The 19475-nt window shown below is 43.8% G+C and overlaps 1 protein-coding gene across 4 annotated transcripts in view; it reads right to left on the reverse strand.

Moving 5' to 3' along the window:
- The window catches only part of COL28A1 (collagen type XXVIII alpha 1 chain), a 158517-nt gene that overhangs the window by 15994 nt on the left and 123048 nt on the right, over positions 1 to 19475 (reverse strand). For 3 of the 4 annotated variants that reach the window (XM_034668093.1, XM_034668089.1, XM_019800270.2), the window contains 6 exons: positions 9752 to 9820; positions 9134 to 9214; positions 9009 to 9044; positions 4209 to 4245; positions 2034 to 2588; positions 333 to 490 (listed from right to left, as the gene is read on the reverse strand). In XM_034668093.1, the coding sequence (XP_034523984.1) occupies positions 333 to 490; positions 2034 to 2588; positions 4209 to 4245; positions 9009 to 9044; positions 9134 to 9214; positions 9752 to 9820 (936 nt within the window). The remainder of the gene's footprint in view (positions 1 to 332; positions 491 to 2033; positions 2589 to 4208; positions 4246 to 9008; positions 9045 to 9133; positions 9215 to 9751; positions 9821 to 19475) is intronic. The other variant, XM_034668095.1, reaches the window with a different exon arrangement.

A 19475-nucleotide genomic window follows, 5' to 3' on the forward strand; every position in this document is an offset into this window, starting at 1 on the left:
TGGGTGATTCAAGCAGTGTCGTGTTAATCCGGTCTAGTGTACATAATTCCTTTGGTGGCAGCTGGGTCATACTATTAAAATATTATTTGCGATGTTCAATAAATAATTACTTATAAAGTATGGGAATATTGAAAAATCTCATATTCATGCTCACAAGCCCCAGAGCTATTTCAGAACTAGAAATCTGAAGACAAAAGTACTACTATTTATAGCCACGGACTTGAAAATACACTTGTCTCAGTTGGTTCTTGACAGTGCAAGGCAAGCTGGTCTTTGACATAAGACAGAAGACACAATTTTAAGCTCACAAATTAAGCAAGACAGTTACTTACAGACTCTGAAATTTCTTTCTGAGGCTCTGGAGTGGATTTGCCAAGTTCTTCCCCTGATATCCCAATTCCAGGTTGAAGTGATGGTGAACCCAAAACTTGAATGAGGTAGGAATCAAAATCCTCACACTTTTTTTTAAACAATTTTTGCTTCAGGGTGTCTTTTAAGAGAAAAGTAGAAAAGGGGGATAGTAGGGGCAAAACCTGTTTAAAGAGATCTTCCATACTCTCCTTAAAATAAATAGACACTTTCCCATTACTTGAAGTCAACTACTCGGTGAACTAAGTTTTAAAGAATTTGAGCATCATCCAGAAGAGGCCATCTAAAATAATTCAGCTTAATTTAATAATGTACAACAGCCTATGCAGGCAAAAGAATCACTTAAGTCCTTGCTATCCACAGTGTAGGTTGACTGAACCGCTCTGTGGAAGGGGCGGGTCCCACCCATGAAGAGTATAATGGGTAGTTACCTTTGGTTCCAGAGATAGCAAAAGCCCAGCCAGTCCAAAAATACATCCCTCATTAGCTGGGATGAATTACTAACTCCTTTGGTTAAAAGATGATAGAGCTCTTTAATTGTTAAAGTATAATGTCTCTGAAATGTGTAATATTTCTGGCCATTCTAACACAGTAACAGCCCAGTGAAATAGACTCTGTCCGAGAAGTCCACCAGTCATCCTGCAGGGTGTTCAGGAAACGAAACCCCAGATAAGAAAAGCCTGGAGAGAGGGAAATAGAAAGTGGGAAGGTTCTGGGCAGGGCATGCTACCCTTCAGGGGAGCTGGGCTGCCAGCCAGAGCAGGCGGGGAGCAGCACGAGGGCAAGGAGAGGCTGTGCTAGGCCACGTCAGCCCCCACTCCCGGAGGCATGGACAAGGAATGATGGAGCCAACCGGAAGCCTGTAAACATGTGAAGCATCCGTTTCACCTACTTCACAAGCTCGCTGGGAGTGGCCCCTGCCACAATGAGTTCCCAGTTGCTAAAGAATTGGAACATGTGTCACTGTGAAGCAATACTGACCACACTGTAATCACAGATGAGTCAGGGTCTTAGAATGCCTCCCTGGGAAACATCAGCCCATGTGACAGGGCAAAGTAGCAAAGGGAAACCCACCAGATGGGCGCTGACTATAGGACGAATATTCACAATGTGGAACTGGATAAACTCTCCACATCAACCAGCTTACTCTTCATCAGCCTCCTAGTTTGTAAGAGCAGCGAATGGAGAACAGAACAGAGATGAGAATTTTCCCTGTTACTTGTGTTTTTCCTCTCTTTACGTCACCATAACTTTTTTTCATTCATTATGTACTTAATTCACTTTGATTCCGTGGTTCTTTTTTGCCTTGCTGCTGGCTTCCTGCATCTCTTATGCAGGTTAGGTCACTTTTTGAACATTAATGAGGCTTATCAATACCCCAGATCCTACTCGTTCTTTTCAACCATGTCCTCGACCATAGATAGCCCAGTTAATCAACTCCAAGGCCAACTCAGCACTTACTCCAAACAAATAAAGACGCGAGATTGTACCCTCTAAACTGGATGGATGCTAAATGGTTTTGCCTTGGGAGTTTATGTGTTCAATCTAGTGCTGACGTAAGCCTCATTAGCCTCCTCCTGATTGCCATTTTTGGTCAGGATAATCCAGCGAGGCAGTACTTGGAAGAACAACAGAAATTTCTTTCCCCTGGCGCCGAGTCTTACCTTGCAGGGTAATGAAGTCATCGAATTGATAAACGTGCTCACTGTCTGGGTCAGTAGCAATGAGATTCATTTCTTTGTGAAACACTTCGAAGTTGGGGTCATTTTTCTTCACTACCCCAATCACAAATATTTCCACATTGATGTCACTGGCTTTCTTCACCACTTCCGTCAGATTCTTTTCATCTCGGGTATCAGTCTGCCCATCAGTGATGACCAAGGCCACCTTCTTTACGCCTGGCCTTGCGGCTTCAAACATGTGGTTGGCTTCGTGGAGGGCTGAGGCTGTGTAGGTGCCTTCCCCCAGATACTGCATGCGGTCCACAGCCAGCTTGAAGTCATCCTTGGTGGAGAACTGAGTCAGATGGGCCACCTTCTCCACCTTATGGCTGTAGTTGATTATGCCTACGCGGGCCGCAGCGAGGTCCAGAGCAACCTGGTCGGACAGAGTCTTCACAAGACTTTTGATGATCTCAAAGTTCTCCAGCCCCACGCTTTCGGAGCTGTCAATCACAAAGAGCAGCTCTAGAGGAGTCTCTTTGCATTTGGGCCCACACCCTAGAAGATGAATGTTGAGATAGAAACATTGCACGAATGAAAATCAGAACGTCACTGACTGGCGTCAGCTCGGTATGTGAGAGGGGCAGCGAGCCACCAGGGACCTGGGTTGTTACCTTCCCTTTCTGAGAGTGTGAACAGCTAACAGCTGTCCTCCTTCTGGTTTCTATATCTGACTTTTAAAAAAAACAATATATTGCAAAAACAACCCCCCCATACACACAAACCACCAAAACACTGTAGAAGATAAAATGATGAACACCTATGTGCCAGGTTCTCAGATTAAAAAATATCTATTTTTAGAAGTCAGCACCCCTGTGTGCGCCTTCCTGATTGCATTCCTCTCCCCTCCCTGAAAGATAACGCTAGCCTCCATTTGCTCTTTGTCCTTTCAATGTTTGTATTTAATCTGAATCTGAAAGCTACTCTTCTAGTCTTCCACCCTATCCTTATATGAAAATTGATATTTGCTCATTAGCATGACCACTGGGTAAAGTGATGGACTGAAAATAGTTAATTGTGGGGGAAGGATTAGGGCCCGTAACTGTACAGAACAGCCGTCCCAAACTCTAGTTTGTGTCCCCAGTCGCTCACAATGATGACGAAGGTGGCTCAGTGAGGCCAGCAGTCCGTCTGTACCATGCCACCTCTTCAGGAGAATGATCTCAGAATGCTGGTTAATAAACAGCTTCCCTTTAGGGTTTACCGTTCGAAGCTGTCATTAGAGTTACCAGGAAGTGAGACCTATCAGGGCTTCACTGGTTTATTCAATACTCATGTTGCCCAACATCCCTACCACAAAAAATCATGAGGAAACTTGGTGCTATTTTTACCGGGCATCTAGAACTCAAGCCACATCTAAACTGGCCTGTCACCGTACAGAGTCCCAGATGGGGTCTTAACGTCCAGAGGTCTTTTGGGGGACAAGCCAGTTCAAGGGTTCCCTGTATGGAAGAACGATGACATTTCTGCCTCTGTCCGTTTTAAACACACACGTTTCTCTTATTTCCATTATTCTATTAATCTCTTGCCTTTTGGCTAATCTCTTTTCTTCCCCTTTCTGCTAACTCTATTTTAAGTCTAACGTATTTAGCCATAGAAGCATTTAGATAGAGCTATGAGGCACGATGACCTCCTGACTGTGTCCTCCTGCCTTTGAAATGAAACGCGCTCTAGAAATCGTGCTCAAAACTCAATTCAGAAAGACTCCTTGCTTTGGGAAAAACACAGACATTATAATCACCAGCCAGGTTGGATTCAAATGCCAGTTAGGCCCCTGTGGTCATATTTCCTTTGTTGTTTTTTTCCTTCCCAAGCTCAGGTAAATGTCACTGAATACAAATGAGCTCTGTGCTCACAAAAGGCCTGGCTGCCCACAGACTCCAGGGCCAGTGTCTTCACTTCTCTTAACCACCCTGGGAAGATGATTTCTTTTTTTAAATTCAGATTCCCACAGACCCTCTGTCTGCATCTTTCAGGTTCCCACTGACTTTCCAAATGAGCTTCAAACTTTCCCATGAGCTCTACCCCATATATCTCTGGGGAGACCACATTTATCTTGACCAACAGTGCCTGTGGTACTTTGAAGGGATGGTTCTTTTCTTGATGGTCAAATCTTACCACATATTTCAAAAATAATTTTGATAATTTCTTCTCTCTGGAAGACGAAAGGAAAATGTATTAATTATATGACCATAATATTTTTTCCTATCATCATAAGAGCTATGACTTATTACAATCAGCATGGAGCCGTTTGCTTTTATTCTGTGGCTGAAGAAAATAAATGTCACAGAGGTTGAAAGGTGGCTAGAATCTAGCATGACTGAAGTGTGTTTGAGTTGTGAAGTGTCAGAGCTCAGACTTTCAGAGTTCAAATCGGGGTCCAGCATTTATCAGCTGTGTGACCTTGGGCATTAGGTGGCCTCACAGTGTCTGTGTCTCGGGCTGTGGTGCAGGTCAAATGAGGCTATGCACACAGGACTCTTAGGATAAGGTCCAACTCCATAAAAGAACTATTTACAAAGGTGTGGGTGACGCATGCCATCAGTCACACAGTTTAACCAGAAAATCTCAACAGGAAGGAGGCAAAACTATGAAGATAAAATTGAACGGTTGCAAAAGTAAAGTTTGAAAGAAAAATCCACAATGACAGAATTGGGGTAAAGATGACATCGCTGGTGATAGGACTTAACAGAAGCATGTATGGAAAATATTCAGGGCATTTTAATTTAATTATATTTTTGGTAAATTGAGTAAAAGCCAGTGATTCCAAGTGGCTTTTTAAAAAGAACTCCCAATACAATATTAATACAATTATATAAAATGAGGTAGTCAACAGTCATCTTTGCGGGGGGGGCGCTTGTCATGTTTTTCCACATTTAGAGAGACATTTAATAAATCTGAAACTAGGCTGTGTCTAGAAAGGGAAAATGCATATATTTTTACATTGTGTTTTTAGAAAATACATAAATATATATATTTATATATTTATGTTTAATTTTTTGCAAATGGAGAAAATACTAAACACCAAGTTTATGATTATAGGTTTTCACTTAACATTGTATCATACTTAATTTCCCATATTAAGTATTCTGAAAAACTTGATTACTAAAGTCAGATGCATGGCCATTTTAAGGCTCTTGATGCATTTGCCAAAGTGACCTTCAGAAAGGTTGTAACCAACACCTGAACAGCAGTGTATAAGAAAACCTGTTTTATTTTAAACACACAATGCTGGTTATTATTATTATATAATCTTTGCCATTAGATAGAACAAGATATCACATTGTTTTAAATTATACTTATGCAATTCTTAGTGAGGCTTGATTTCATTTCATATGCATGTTTCCAAGTCATATTCTCTTGTGCAAATTCTTTGTCTTTTGTCCGTTTTTTCTATTAAGATGTTTATCTTTCACTGACTTGTAAGAATAATTTATGTATCAAAGTTGCATTTAAATTCTTTTTAATGTGCTTTTTATGGTCTAGCCAAGTCTAAAATGCTTTAAGTACTCACACATATCAATCTTTTCCTTCTCTTCTTTGCTTTTACTTGACTAAAATAGTTTTATTTTTTCCACTCAAATTGCTCAACGAGTACTTTGCCTGTTTTTGCCAATGATGAAGGCATCGACTTTATACCTATCAAAAGATTCCTAGTCTAATGAGCAGTAGATGAATAAATACTTTTGTATGTGCTCCACGAATGGATTGGAGCCAAGGAACCACACCGGTCTGCCCGGAATTCCAGGGGTGGGAGAGTGAGGGTGGGGCCGTGGTCCAGGAAGGTGGCTTATGAGCAGGTTGCGGAGGAAAGAGGGGGGATGGGAGGAGCATTCCAGGCAGGGGACAAAGTACACACGCACAGTGCCTTACAGTACTTGAGTAAACTACGACACAGGGTACACGGCAGAGAGAATGACAGGAAATGTGCAAGACAGATGAACTCTAGAAGGTCTTTGTGTCATGTTGGAGAGTGTGAACTTTATCCTGGGTGGTGAGAAGATGCATGGTCCCTAAGCAGAGAAGAGATCTGATCACACTTCTATTTTAAAAGGATGATTGTGGCAGCCAGTGGAGGGGTTTGAGGTTCCTAAATATTTCAGGGGGGGAAGTGACACCAGAAGGTGGCGGTGGCAGTGATGGAGAGGAAGGGCTGGTCTGGAGGGAACTTTCCAAGAGAAAATGAAGGGCGTTGGTGAGTAATTGGAAGGAAGGGTGAGGAAAAAGGAGTCTCAGAGGAGGCCAATGATGTTGGCCCACTCTCTGAGATAGGGAGGGATGGACCAGAAGCAGGGTGGGAGCAAACGGAGATCACAGGGCTCTGCCTGGGCCTGGCATCGATGGGACATCCAGCTGGGGGTGGCTGGTAGGCAGTTAGATGTAAGGTCTGGTGCTCAAGAGAGCAGGGCAAACTGGAGGCAGATTTAAGGAAGGCCGACGTACAGCTGGCTGTGGAAAACATCGAAGGCAGATGAGATTTCCTAGAGCAGAGCTTTCAGTCTTTTAAACCAGTGTGTCCCCACACCTCCACTGGTTACATATATTCTTTTCCATATTTATAACATAAAGACAGTATATTTTCATTCTCCATACAACTTTGCTATGATATTAAATTAGCCTTTTCAAATTGCACATCCGCCCTTCCTTTCATAGCTTTCCCTGCCCCAGAGTTGAAAGACCGGGAGAAAGAAGACTGAAGGCAGACACTAAGAAATGCTAACATGTATGGGACAGGTGGAGGAACAGTCAGTCTTTTTGAAGCAATTTGGCATGAATTATTATGACATTGAATTCTGTCTATGGTATTTGCCTCTTAAAACAGTAGTTTGCTAGTATGGAATGAATCTACACCCGACAGCTGTTTGGGGATATATTTGATCAGGGACAGAACGTGGGTAGGGAGAGGAATGAGGCCTTCTAAGAACAGCATTCATGGGGAAGCAGCCTGACTTTGGTACCAGACAAGTCAACTCCAGCTACAAGGGCTCTGCTACTCGCTAGCAGGGCGACTTCAGGCATATCACTCAAACTTTTCTGACTTAGCACGTCTTTCATAGAAGTAGAGATAATAGTACCGACCTCATGGAGCTATTGTGTAGACCAACATGGAGTCTTGGGCAAGAGAGGGCTGTGGCCTGCAGCCTGTCCCCTTCTCGTTGCACCCCAACCCCACCATTTCTACACTGTGCAGGCTTGGCCCATCATTCATGGGGAGAACAGTCCTCACTTCTGAGCTCTGTCCAGATTCCCTGAAAACACTTGCCCCTTGCCCACCTTCTGGGGTGACCCATGCATAGGCCAGTGCTGTCACTTAGGCAGGCAATTTGGGGATCCTGTGTATCCAGCATGTAGAATAGAGGGGGCATGTGCTCAGGGTGCTCACTTTGCTTGGCCCTGGGGGCTCCTTACCCGGGAGAAGGGGTGTGGCAGAAGGATCGCTACAGGTCCTGTGTGGGCTCTAAAACAGGAGCCCTCAGGCCCCTGCAGTACTAGGAAGGGGGTACTGAGGTGAAGGAGCCTAACGCAGTAGCAGTCACAGACTAGATTCTCACTGAGGCAAAGTTGCTCTTCCTTTACTCGTCCTTCCCTGCTAGTCCCTCTTCTAGAATCTAGAAAGCCAAGGTCTGCAGAATGCCAGCCTCATTTCTGAGATCTCTGCCTCTTGGTTAAAAATCTTCTGCTCAAGAGATAAAAGCCTAACTTGGCCCCAAACATCATCATACATCCTTCTATTGGCTCTGGATCCACGTGTTTACGCCTATCATAGCATTTGTCAAATGACAGGGGGACATCCTTTGCTTGCCTTTCTTTCTAATGGGCTGTGAGCTCCTTGAGTCCACGGACACGGTCTCTTAATCTCTACTGCTCCCCTGCCTATCTCTGAGCCTGACTCAGAATACACACCCAATAAATGTTGGTGAAATGAGCGAACAAATGAATGGACAAAGGAAGCCACGCCCTTTCCACACACTGGGATAGGAGGGAGGGTATAAACCTATGGGGATTGTTCCTCTGGGCATTTTACAGACACTCTCCCTGCTACTTTGGGGGAGGAACTGATGTATATGTGGCTGTTTCATATGCCATGGGCATCTGGGAGTATCTGACTTATGAGGAAGAACAAAGAGGAAATGGCAAACAGACCATTAAAAAAAGTGTGTGTTCTGTTTGTCATACGCCCACCTCTCGTGTCTTACCTTCACTACCTAAACTCCGACCCCTCACACCTGGATTTGCTTAGCACAGCACATAGGGGCAGCATCCCCAGACCATGACCCACTGAAAAATCAAAAGGAGGAAAAAAGAGAAGCTTCCTATTGCTTCTCTACTCCAAGAGATGTAGTGTCTTCCAACGTGAAAGGAAGAAATAGACTTTGCTATAGAAATTCTAGAACCTTTCCACCCTGGGAGACTTTAAAGAGTCAGCTTTTTATTCGCAATGGTGTAGAGAGCATAAGGGAAAGTTTATCGATGCCTCTCAAGTTCTGTTGCATAAGTGAATCAGTACATTCAAGTAATCTCCATTTCGTGATGGCCGTTCTCCTCAGGGCACTTCCTAAAGGAGCTAGTCAAGGATGAAGAAGCCGTCATTTGGAAATGCGAAGGATAATGTAAAGAAGAAGTCATTTGGTTGGTTGGCTTCTTTTAAACAGCTCACCTCCTCGTTACCCTGTCTGCCAGGGGTCGGGGGGCGTAGTCGCCACCACAAGGCTGGGGAAGGGCTGCCTGGTGTTCTTTCTCCCTCACGCTCAGATCAAGTGCCTCATGCATCTAAGTCAACACTGGGCTTGTAGCAGTGCTACCATTAAATAGCAGCTGGCACTCTGTGTCAAAAGAACTCATACTTCTGAAGCTAAAACATGAATGTAATAATTTTGCAAACACAAACCCTCAATTACCCGTAGGATGGATACTCACTGTGAGTCCTACGTCTCCCTTTGGTCCTTGTAACCCCTACTTAGTGGAAGAAGAGTAACAGTCAATATAGGTTGGAACTAGTTAATGCAAAAAATTACAGTAAGACTTTAAAAATCACTCCTTGCCTGTCTTCCTGGGGATCCGGGCTCCCCAATTTCCCCTTTATCACCTTTCTTTCCCATAGCTCCTTGTTCTCCATGCTCTCCCTTTAGAATAGAGTGAAAAGAGAAGTTTAGAATGTAAATATTGAAGCCAAATAAGAAAAACTCTAAAATTGGTTCATTTGCCAGTGGAATCTTTTGAAGACCTGTGGTTCTGGTTAATACAAATATACTACGGGGAAAAGAAATGCAGGGCATTATATTTACATTCCACCCAGGTACCATAATCTAATTCATGATGAACCAGAGAGCTCAAGGTGAGGAGACCTGGGGATATGATCAGAACAGCTCACTGCCTTCGGGAAGTTCGACTATTATAAAATTTTACAGCAGACTTATCTGGTGTCTTCTACGTGGTATGTTGTAAGGATTCACTCTTTTAGCAGCTGGCCTTCAAGGATGAAGAAAGTAAAGTAAGCAGGTTTATAGTTGAAAGGAAATCCATAAGGATTTGCTTCCAAATGGATTTTTCCTCTGAGAGCTATAAGGATGAATGACCAGCAGGAGAGCTCTTCCAAAGTTTATGTTAAACTATTGAGATCCTAAACTTAAGCATCTTTCTAAGGTCCTAACCTAACTTACCTTCTGGCCAGGGAGGCCACGGCCTGTCGTGCCCTTTGGCCCTGGAAAGCCTTGAGGTCCTTGCTCACCCTACACAATATGAAAAAGGGATCAGCACATTAATTTCCCAAGATAACTCAGAAAATTCTTTGAGTCAGATGTATACTTGCGGTTCCCAAACTGCATTGTAGCATTATCTAAATTTGGGGGGGAGTGGATATGTCCGATGGGCTCAGTGCTTTGCTAGTAGAAGCTGAGCTTCTGAATCTGGAGTAGAAGTGAAGGAGCTGGTTTACAGCATTTGCCTATTTCTGTGGTATAATTTCTCCCACCTTGGCCAATTTTCAAACTATGAACATTATGTTAACCAGTACACAAATAACAAGCAGCTGTTATTTCAGTTGTGATAATCTTTTTAACAATCTTCTCTACATTTTTCTGTATTTTTTTGATATGCTAAAAGCATGTATTTTCTTAATAACATAAGAGGACATAAGAGCATTTCTCCCCAATGAATGCCAAGGAACTGTTCATATAATTACTGTATACTGTTAGTTCCAGCCCTGATCATTGGTACCATGAATCTATTTATTTAGTACCTCCTTAATTCAGAAAATAAAAATGTTTTCATTGCAGGACTTGTTTTTAACTGCCCCCCTCACTTACCTTAACTCTTTCTCCTGCTCCCCGACCCCTGCCCCCAAAACTGCGCAGATTTAAAGGGCTTTCATGATGTTGAACAGGAAACAGAAATAATCCCTGTTGTGTATGCAAAGTCATAGTTCTGACGCTGCTTAACTCTAAATCATTGTTAGCAACAAGTCCATGGCAAAGGTTTGTGGGACCACGGGTTACTGAGATTTCATTTGCTTACCTTGAACATCTTTCTCAAAGGTACACTGACCACACCTACTAGAATCACTGGTATTCTCAATGAAAACCTCAGACAAGGAAATGAGAATCCAGGATGGGGGTGGGGTAAAATATGCATTTTGCATGGCCTGCTAGGGCTTGAAAGCCACTATTCCAGAAGGCAGGATGGGCTTTAGAAGGAGAACCTAGAGGGGGTCACAGAGGCTTGCTTGGAGACCAATGTAATTCTGAGTATCAGCATTCCTCAGACTGCCTTCCTAGCTCTTTGGCTTTCAAGCTTTTTAAAATCAACAGAACCCTTTCTTTTTAAAAATATTACAATGAAATATTTCAGATGCATAAAATTCAAACACTCATCTATATACCACCATATTTAAAAATGAAATGGTGTAGATACCCCTGAAACCTCTGATGTGCCCAATCCCCTTCCCCTAAGGAGAGGGGAAGTCTGTTTCTGAAACTGACATGCATCACTCACATTCATGTATTTATGTTTTAACTACACGTATATAGTCTAAGATAGTGTACAATAATAGTTTAAACTTCAAATAAGTGATGTATCTACGTATCCAATTTGTATTTTAAACTTCAGCATTATCTATTTGAAATATATCTGTGTACATATACATAGTTCTAGTTTAATTTTCTCTGCTATACAGTATGCTATTAAATAACTAGACTATAGATTTAACCATTATCCTAGGGATGGATATTTAGGTTGTTTCCAATATTTCCCAATTACAAATAATGCTTCAGTGAAGACTCTCTTATATATCTCTGTACACTTGCCTATATCCCTAGGAGGGAACCTTTTCATTAAAACAAATCTTATACAGAAGGGTACAACATAGGATGAATATAATTGGAGACTCTTGTTGACATGAAGTGCTCCACTCTTGTTGGACCCATCACTAACCCCTCTCAGTGGGTTGACTTGGCTGAACTTTTAGGTCCATTTCATCTCTGCCATGTTGTATTTCTAAATGGAAGGCAGGTATGGGGTTACAGTTCTTCCTCCTCAATTGGGCTCTAGAGGACTCAGCCAAGTTCCTTACAAAGGTCAGAGTTCAGAGAACTCATTCGTGGATGGTCTTTTTTACCCTGGTAACTCTTGAGCCAAGCACAGTGCCATGGAATAGGGGGTTCACGGTGAAGGTTTATGTGGTGCATGGCTGTCTCAGGCCTCTCTGAGGAGATTCACCCCTGAAGAAGTGCCCCCTCTAATTAGGTGCTTCAGTGGTGACGGGGGACAGGCAGGGATCACTGGTCTTCTCTATTCAGTTCACAGTCAAGAGAGAACAGTCTTTTCCCAGCAGGAAACATGGTGGTACAGAGAGCCCCAGAACCCTGGCTAGGGACTGGTGCCAGTGAGATATGCTGGAAACAGCACATCAACATGCAGACCCCAAGCTAGAGATTCAAGCAGGAGAAAGGAGAGGAGAAAAAAATCTGTTCTGTTTCCAAAGATTGCCCGGCAAACATGGTGTGAAGAGGAATAGACAGGAATATGTGGAACACAGGCCAACCTCATTGCACTTGCTTAAAACCACGCTTGGGGTGGGGGGGGGTGCAGCTTCACCTAGAATATGGAGGCTAGAGCGGTCTGTCTGCGCACAGACTGCACGGCCAGCTCACAGGGTCGCATGGAGGGTGGGGATGAGATACCTGCCTGAGAGTCGGCCGTTCTCTGTTCTAGTTAAAAAGAAAATAAAAAACAAAAAGAAAGGTATGCTCTTAAGAAAGATGTGTCAGTAAATGACACCTGGGCATAAATTCATTTTCTCAGGTTTTTGTTTTTTGCTTTGTTTTGTTTTTGCAGAGTCCAAGTAGGACAGCTTTATTCAACCAGGTACCTGGTTGAAAGGTGGTGCAAAGCTGTCGGGGAGATTCTTAAGACCCCTGGGACCTGAGTTGGGGGGTCAGGAGGTTTTGCAGCCAGGTGGAAGGGGATTAACGGTTCACAGGAGAGCTCTAGGAGGCTGTATAGCTGGTGTTGCCCGCCGCCCGCCCCCCCCGCCCCTGCAGGACGGACAGCGTGACACACAAAGCAGCTGGGCCTGGGATGTGATGGTGAATGGTCTCTGAGAATTGCACCCTCAGACAAAGTGGGTCCAGAAAGAACTTGACACCTTTCTGACAATTATTCAGAATAATTACTTCTTTTACAACCTTTTGGATCCTACAACAGCTAATAGAGATGTCCAATAAATGTTTATGACTAACTAGCTTCCTTTAAGAAATTACACAATTTCCTCGCAAACTTAAAAGCTACCGGGGCTTCACTGCCATGCCCTGAGGGGAAAACCTCCAAGTAGCCGCTTAGCATGTTAGGATCAGCTCCATGGACAGGAATCTATTTTGTATCACTTCACATTCTAGACATTTTCTATATAATTGTTCACATTGTAGCCATTCCAGGCAGCTGCTTTTCCCTATACAACAGCCATTTTTTTTTTCTTTTTAATTGTCAGTTTCCCTTCAGAACACTTGGAAGTCTTCCTGTAACTTTCAGAGTGCGCTCTCTGGCTAATTGCTAGCAAGCCCCTTAATTGGGCAGAGGTGAACGCTATCCAATCATACTTTTTTCCTTACAAGTCTCAGATGAGACACAATTATTTCAGGCTGGGTCAGGAGCAACTACAGGAAAGAACCTGTCTATCTGAAGGTATAATTAAATCCAAATTTCAAACCCAGCTTCGCAACCACTATATCTTCCCTCTAGATGCATCCAGCTGTAGATGTGATCATTTTCCTTTCTCAGATAATTAAGGTACAGTAAGAAAAGAAACCAAATTCATAGATGATTCAAAACTATAAAATGAACTTCTGCCTCCCCTTTAGGGTATAGAAACTAGAAAAGGCTGCTTTCATTCTTAAATCCACAACAAAAATTGCTAACCATCCTATGAAAGCCCAGCTCTTTTTGAGTGCATCATGGAGCCTGAGTCAACCACGTGACTCAAAACCTAAGGAAACAAAGGATCCGCTAAGGAGGGACAGGACATGGGCACTTACTTACCTGCTGGAAACACCAGATGTCATACAAGCTGGTAAGAAGAATTCAGCTAAATTTCTAAACCAATTGCTAAAGGCTGAGTGTGGGCTGTGTGAGAGGACAGGACCCCTGGGAGCTTCAGACACAGGGTAATTTATACTCACAGCCCCTTTGGGGACCTTAGCAGTGCTCAGAAGAAAGACTGGGGACAGGGCGAGTCCCAAAGCTTCCCTAGTGGTTCAGGCCCTGGGGAGGGAAGCAGCTGACCCCCAGCGAAAGGCACAAAGCCTCCTCTGTGACAAAAATCTTAGGCTGCTGGACATGTACAGCAAACACTGCCACCTTTAGGGCACAGGTGACCCATGGGATGGGGAAAGGAAACAGAATAAAACTTGCAGGCATGGATCCCAGACCTTTAGAGATATCCCACTACTTGGGAAAGGAGATGTCCCACTACTGGGGAAAGGAGATGTCCACTACTGGGGAAGGGCCAGGAAACCTTCCTTAGCCCAGACCATTAGACCCTCCTATGCATTTGCTGGAACTCATAACGTTGTACCCTTAAGAAGGTGAATTTTTCCGTATATAAATAATCTCTTACTAAAGAATAATAAAAAAAAATTGTAAAAAGTAAAAAGAACAGAACACTTGGCAAAATGACCCAGACCGAAAATAAACTAGTGTAGCAATGATAATTTTCTGATGTTGATACTTTTCACTGTGTCATATAAGAGAATATAAATTTTGATAAATTTTGACTGTACAGAGTACAAGATTATTGCAGCAGGCCTGCAAATGAAAAGTAACTCAAAGAAAGAAGCCAGTGCTGTATTAAGATGCTGATTTAGTGGGTAAATGGCAGGGTTAGCAAGACATGGTGGCCTGCCTGAATAGTTACCTAAGTATTTGGCCTCAAATCCAGGAACCATTCTGTATTGAAAGGAATTATTTTCTTAGGCTTGACAGACCAGCTAATTCACTTTAGAAGGAAAATCATATTTTCCTGGGGGCCTATGGAGTACATATAATTGTCCATGTAGATAGAAGGTGCTTACCCAGAGACCCACAGAACAATGCAGTGGTCTGGCATTTTGGCGCTTATCCTCTTCCTCCTGAATCCCTATCATCACATCCTCCTATTATAACTAGCTACTGCCATTGATGGTGTGCCTGTGTGCGAAGGACTGAGCCAGGTAATAAGAGAGCTAGACATACTCTTAGGAAATTGCTGGAATAACCTGGGGGCAGGCATGTAAATGATAAAACCGAGGCTTTTGCGATCCTTCCCCAACTCCTCGGATTGTATTTGATTTCTCAGCAATGCTTTCAACAGTAATCCTCTCCAAAGGCAGTCCCTCCAAAGGCTCTGCTCAGTTCTGTCTTGGCACAGAGTAGAAGCCAGGCAGTTTCTCCATCTCCAGCCTGAAAATCGAGAGCCTCCAGTTTCTTAAAATCCTTTCCTCTGTGGAACTGACTTCCTCTCACTGAATGTCCTATTGTGACGTTAGCCTTCTCTAACGTGGGCTCAGGCAGCGTAATGCTTGCACAGTAAAGCATCCCGTTCGGCTGGGAATAGAATCAATGCGTAAGTTCTGTGTTAGCGCTTGCCACTGGAGCGCAGCCCGGGTTCACCTGGTACCTGGCCAGAACGCCGTCCTAATGCACTTCAATGGAACAACACGGCTTCATTATACTTGATTCTCATTTAAAGGGTGATTTAGTCCCATTGTGACCAGTGAGAGGCAGAGAAGTGGCTTATTCTTTACAGATTCTAGGACTGAGTTTGAGTCTGTTCCTAAAAATCGTTTAAAACCTGCANCCCGGGTTTTTTTTTTTTTTTTTTTTTTTTTTAATAACCTAAGAAATGTCAGCCATGTACGCCAAAGGTTTTCAGAACAGCTACGATGGAAACTTCCATGAGCTGGACCAAAATGCTGCTGACATTAATATTGATGGCTATATTCGTTTCCTATTGCCACTGTAATGAATTACCATAAATTTAGTGGCTTTAAAACAACATAAATTTGTTCTCTTACTGTTCTGGAAATCAGAAGTATAGAATCTGTTTCACGGGGCTAAAATCAAGGTATTGGAAGGGCTGCTTTTCTCTGGAGCCTCTGAGGGGAGCATCTGCTTCCGTGACTTTTTCTGCTTCTCATAGTCACCCATATTCTTTGGCTTGCGGCCTCTTCCTCCGTCTTCCTCCCCTCCATCCCTGTTTCCACCACAACATCACCTCTTCCGTAGTCTCTTCTCTTTCTGTTCCCCTCTTAGAAGGCCATTCATGATCACACTCAGGGCCTACCCAGATAATCCAGGATAATATCCCCATCTCAAAAGGCTTCACTTAATCATACTGGCAGAGTTTCTTCTGCCATAGAAGACAATATTCACAGAATCCAGGGATTGGGACATGAACGTCTTCGGGGGCATTATTCAATCTACCACGTTGGCTTTTTCCCTATGCATGCAAAAAGTAAGGTAATTGTTATATTTTCTGTAATTTACCTTCATATGCTCTAGTTTAGACAGTACCATGAAAACATGTATATGCAATTTAGTTTATCCTCTGGGGTTGCTGGGGTAACATCTGAAATACTGTAATCAGTGGTCCATACTTCAAAGACCTATGCTTCAACTTTTGCCATCTGAATTTGCTCCAGAGGGATGATAAAAACAACTTATCATTATTTACCTCTTGGTAAATACCTCCATCAATACCTCTTATTTACCTGGGGAAATAAGAGGTATTCAAGACCTGTCATAGCTAGAAATGTCACGCAGGTACTTCACCCCTTGCATGAAGGGGGTATAAGAGTCAGCCAAATACTTTAGTAGAGCACCCTAATTCTAGAACTCATTCAGAACAGGCGCTTCCTCCCCTCATCCCATAATGAAGAGTCCCTTCCCTGCTCTGAATAAAAGGTTAATTAGAGCAATCATGAGAATATGGTTGTATATGTCTCAGAGAAATAATTTTATGCAAAGTGCTTGTCAAAGTGCTTAAAAAAAAAACCAGAAAATTGGAACTTGGACCATGCTTTAGTGCATGTTTTTGTGCCTTCTTGTTAATGAGTAGCTAAACATCGGGCAGAATTCTGAAATTTGCTTTAATTGAAACATGATGCCTGATAGCAAGGTTGTCTAGGAGGAAGCAAGTAACTCCCACTTCTAATCTTCAGGGGCTACTGATAGTCGCCAGAAAGAATCGGACAAATCTAACTGTCGGAATGGGCCTTGCTCAGCTCACCACAGTCAAGGCCAAACGTGTTCAGGTTGGGCCTGTTTTCCCATAATAATTTTCCTTAAACTTGTAGTTTCTGCTTCCATTTTTCGGTTTATATCTGCTAGCGGCCGTGAACACGGTTGAACAATGAGCTCGCGAAGAGGCACAAATTCTCTCAAGCAACCGGTAAGCCACTGACTGCACTGTTGGCTTCGTGGACACGTGCTCGCTGCTAGGATCTATCTCATTGCAGAATCTGGTCCTATTTTCCAATAATAAAGCTGTTCTTAGTATAAATATTAGAAGTAAATACATTCATAGGTCATAGTGCAGAGAACATTATGGCTTCAAGGGGCTTTGCCAGCTCAACTCAGTTGTACATGTTAACTTTTTCGGCCCAAACAGCCTTCTGTAAAACCTGCCATGTTTCATGACAATCTTGCATGACATTTGGTTATACTTGCAGCACAAATGATAGATATAAAGAGCCAAGGTCAGCTTTATGGCGGTTGCCTCTGCTAGAGATAAGGGACTCTGGAATGCTCCCTTTGCTGGCCACCTGCACAGTGCCGGGTCCTTGTTTTCTCCTGCCATTTTCAGCTTGCTTTTTTCACTTCTCCAGCGTCTCTCTCAGTGCCCTCCGTGCCCTCAAGGTAGATGTCTGCCATGGTCCTTACTTTTGTTTTGGTGTTATCCTCTGTAATATTGTCCACATCCAAGGCATCAGTGGTGCCCTTCTGAGGATAATCTCCACTTCCCTAATCCCCAGTCTCACCCCAGTCTCTATGCTCTGGGCCTAACTTTATATCTGCTTTCCAGAACTTTCCACCTGCTAGTGATTGCAGAACCAAATCCATCAAATACAGAAATTCTACTCAGGCAAGCCTACTTTGCTTTCTGCCTTCCCCTCTCTGACTCATCTCCCAGCTCCCAAGCTTGGAATTCTCTTTGTGTCCTGACCTTCTGTGTTCTCCCTGAACACCCTCCTCCCATCTATGGGCCAGTCCTAGCCCACCAAACTCATCCAAGGAGTCTTGCCTGACCCACGCTCACCCCAGCCACGAGTACGACCCCACATCAGCCCACACCTCTGCTGTGGTATACGTCTCCTCACAGGTTTGGGTGCACACATCTTTCTGTCCTCCTGAAATTCCCAAAGTAGAGGCACATCATCTTATTGGTCTTTCTACCTCCTGAAGTACCTAGTTCGGGGGCCTGCATGTACACTGAGCTAGATGCAATGGATGTGGAAGCTGGCCACCCCTCCGGTAGAAGATGTCTAGACACTATGAGCACTAAACGCTGTCTTATTTAGGTTCACACCCCCCCACCCCGACACACACAAAGGAGAATAGGTGCCTCTCTGGTTAATATAAGGTCAATTTCATGATGAGTGTTTGGGGATCAATATGGAAAAGAGCTCAGGAAACAGAGATGTATGCAAATGTTGGCAGAGAGTTCATGATGTGGGGCAGCTGGAGAAGGCGCTTAGAAGCAAGATGCCTGGCCTGGTGTCCGGAGCTGCGTCCCGGCCCCTTCAGCCGTGCTGCCAAGGTGTGGGGACAGCAGGAGTCGCTGAGCTCTGTGGCCGCAGCCACTGCCACGGCAGCAGGACACGGGACCTCCTAGCGCAATGGTATAAGTGTCTAAGTCTGCCCAGTGACAGGATGCCATGAGATGTGCTTTTCAAATTATGCTTCTCGTGTCCATAAATCAGTTCATTAACCCACAAGAATGGATCCAGAAGTAGTGAAAAGGGCAAAGCCTCCTCTCTGCTGATCTGAGACTGGTGCAGGCTGAATGATGGCCCCAAAGATATGCAGGCCCTAATGCCAGAGCCTGAGAATGTTATGTAGGGGGAAAAAAAAGGTGGGCAGATGTGGTCAAGTTAAGGCTCTCCAGTGGGGAGATTATGCTGGGTTATACAGGTGGGTCCTAAATGCAATCATAAATATCTTTATGAGAGGGAGGCAGAGGGAGACTTGGTAGAAGAGAAGAAGGTCGTGTGACAGAAACAGAGCAGAGCAGAGTCAGAAAACATGCATATCACTGGCTTTGCAGGTGGAGGAAGGGGCCGTGAGCCAAGGAACACGGTGGTGTGGCTCTAGACACTAGAAGGTCAAGGAAATAGATGATCCCCTAGACCCCCTGTCAACATTGTGATATTTGCCCCGTGAGGTTCATTTTAATCTCTGGGCTCCAGAGCTGCAGGAGAATACATTGGTGGTATATTAAGCCACAAGTGTGAAAATTTGCTACAACAGCCACAGGAAACTAACACAGACACCAATGTTCTCATTTCTCCCACCTTTAGCAGATCGGACCACAACACATGGCATTTTGCATTAAATTACCAAAAAATAATTCATCTCAGAAATCATTGGTATTTCAAGTGTCACAAAGTGAAAATTCTAACATTAAAATGAGGGGGCCATGAGCCGTGCTCAGGGTGGCTTTGGGTTTTGCTGAAAAAGTTTGAGAAGCTATGCTTTTCTGTAGCTTGTCTCCCTTCAGCAGAGGACACTGTTGAAAAATAATATTTCGGGGCACCTGGGTGGCTCAGTCGGTTAAGTGTCTGCCTTTGGCTCAGGTCTTGATCTCCAGGTCCTGGGATCGAGCCCATCATTAGGCTCCATGCTTGGCAGGGAGTC

The sequence above is a fragment of the Ailuropoda melanoleuca genome, chromosome 1 (genome assembly GCF_002007445.2).
Source record: "Ailuropoda melanoleuca isolate Jingjing chromosome 1, ASM200744v2, whole genome shotgun sequence".
NCBI classification, from domain to species: Eukaryota; Metazoa; Chordata; class Mammalia; order Carnivora; family Ursidae; genus Ailuropoda; species Ailuropoda melanoleuca.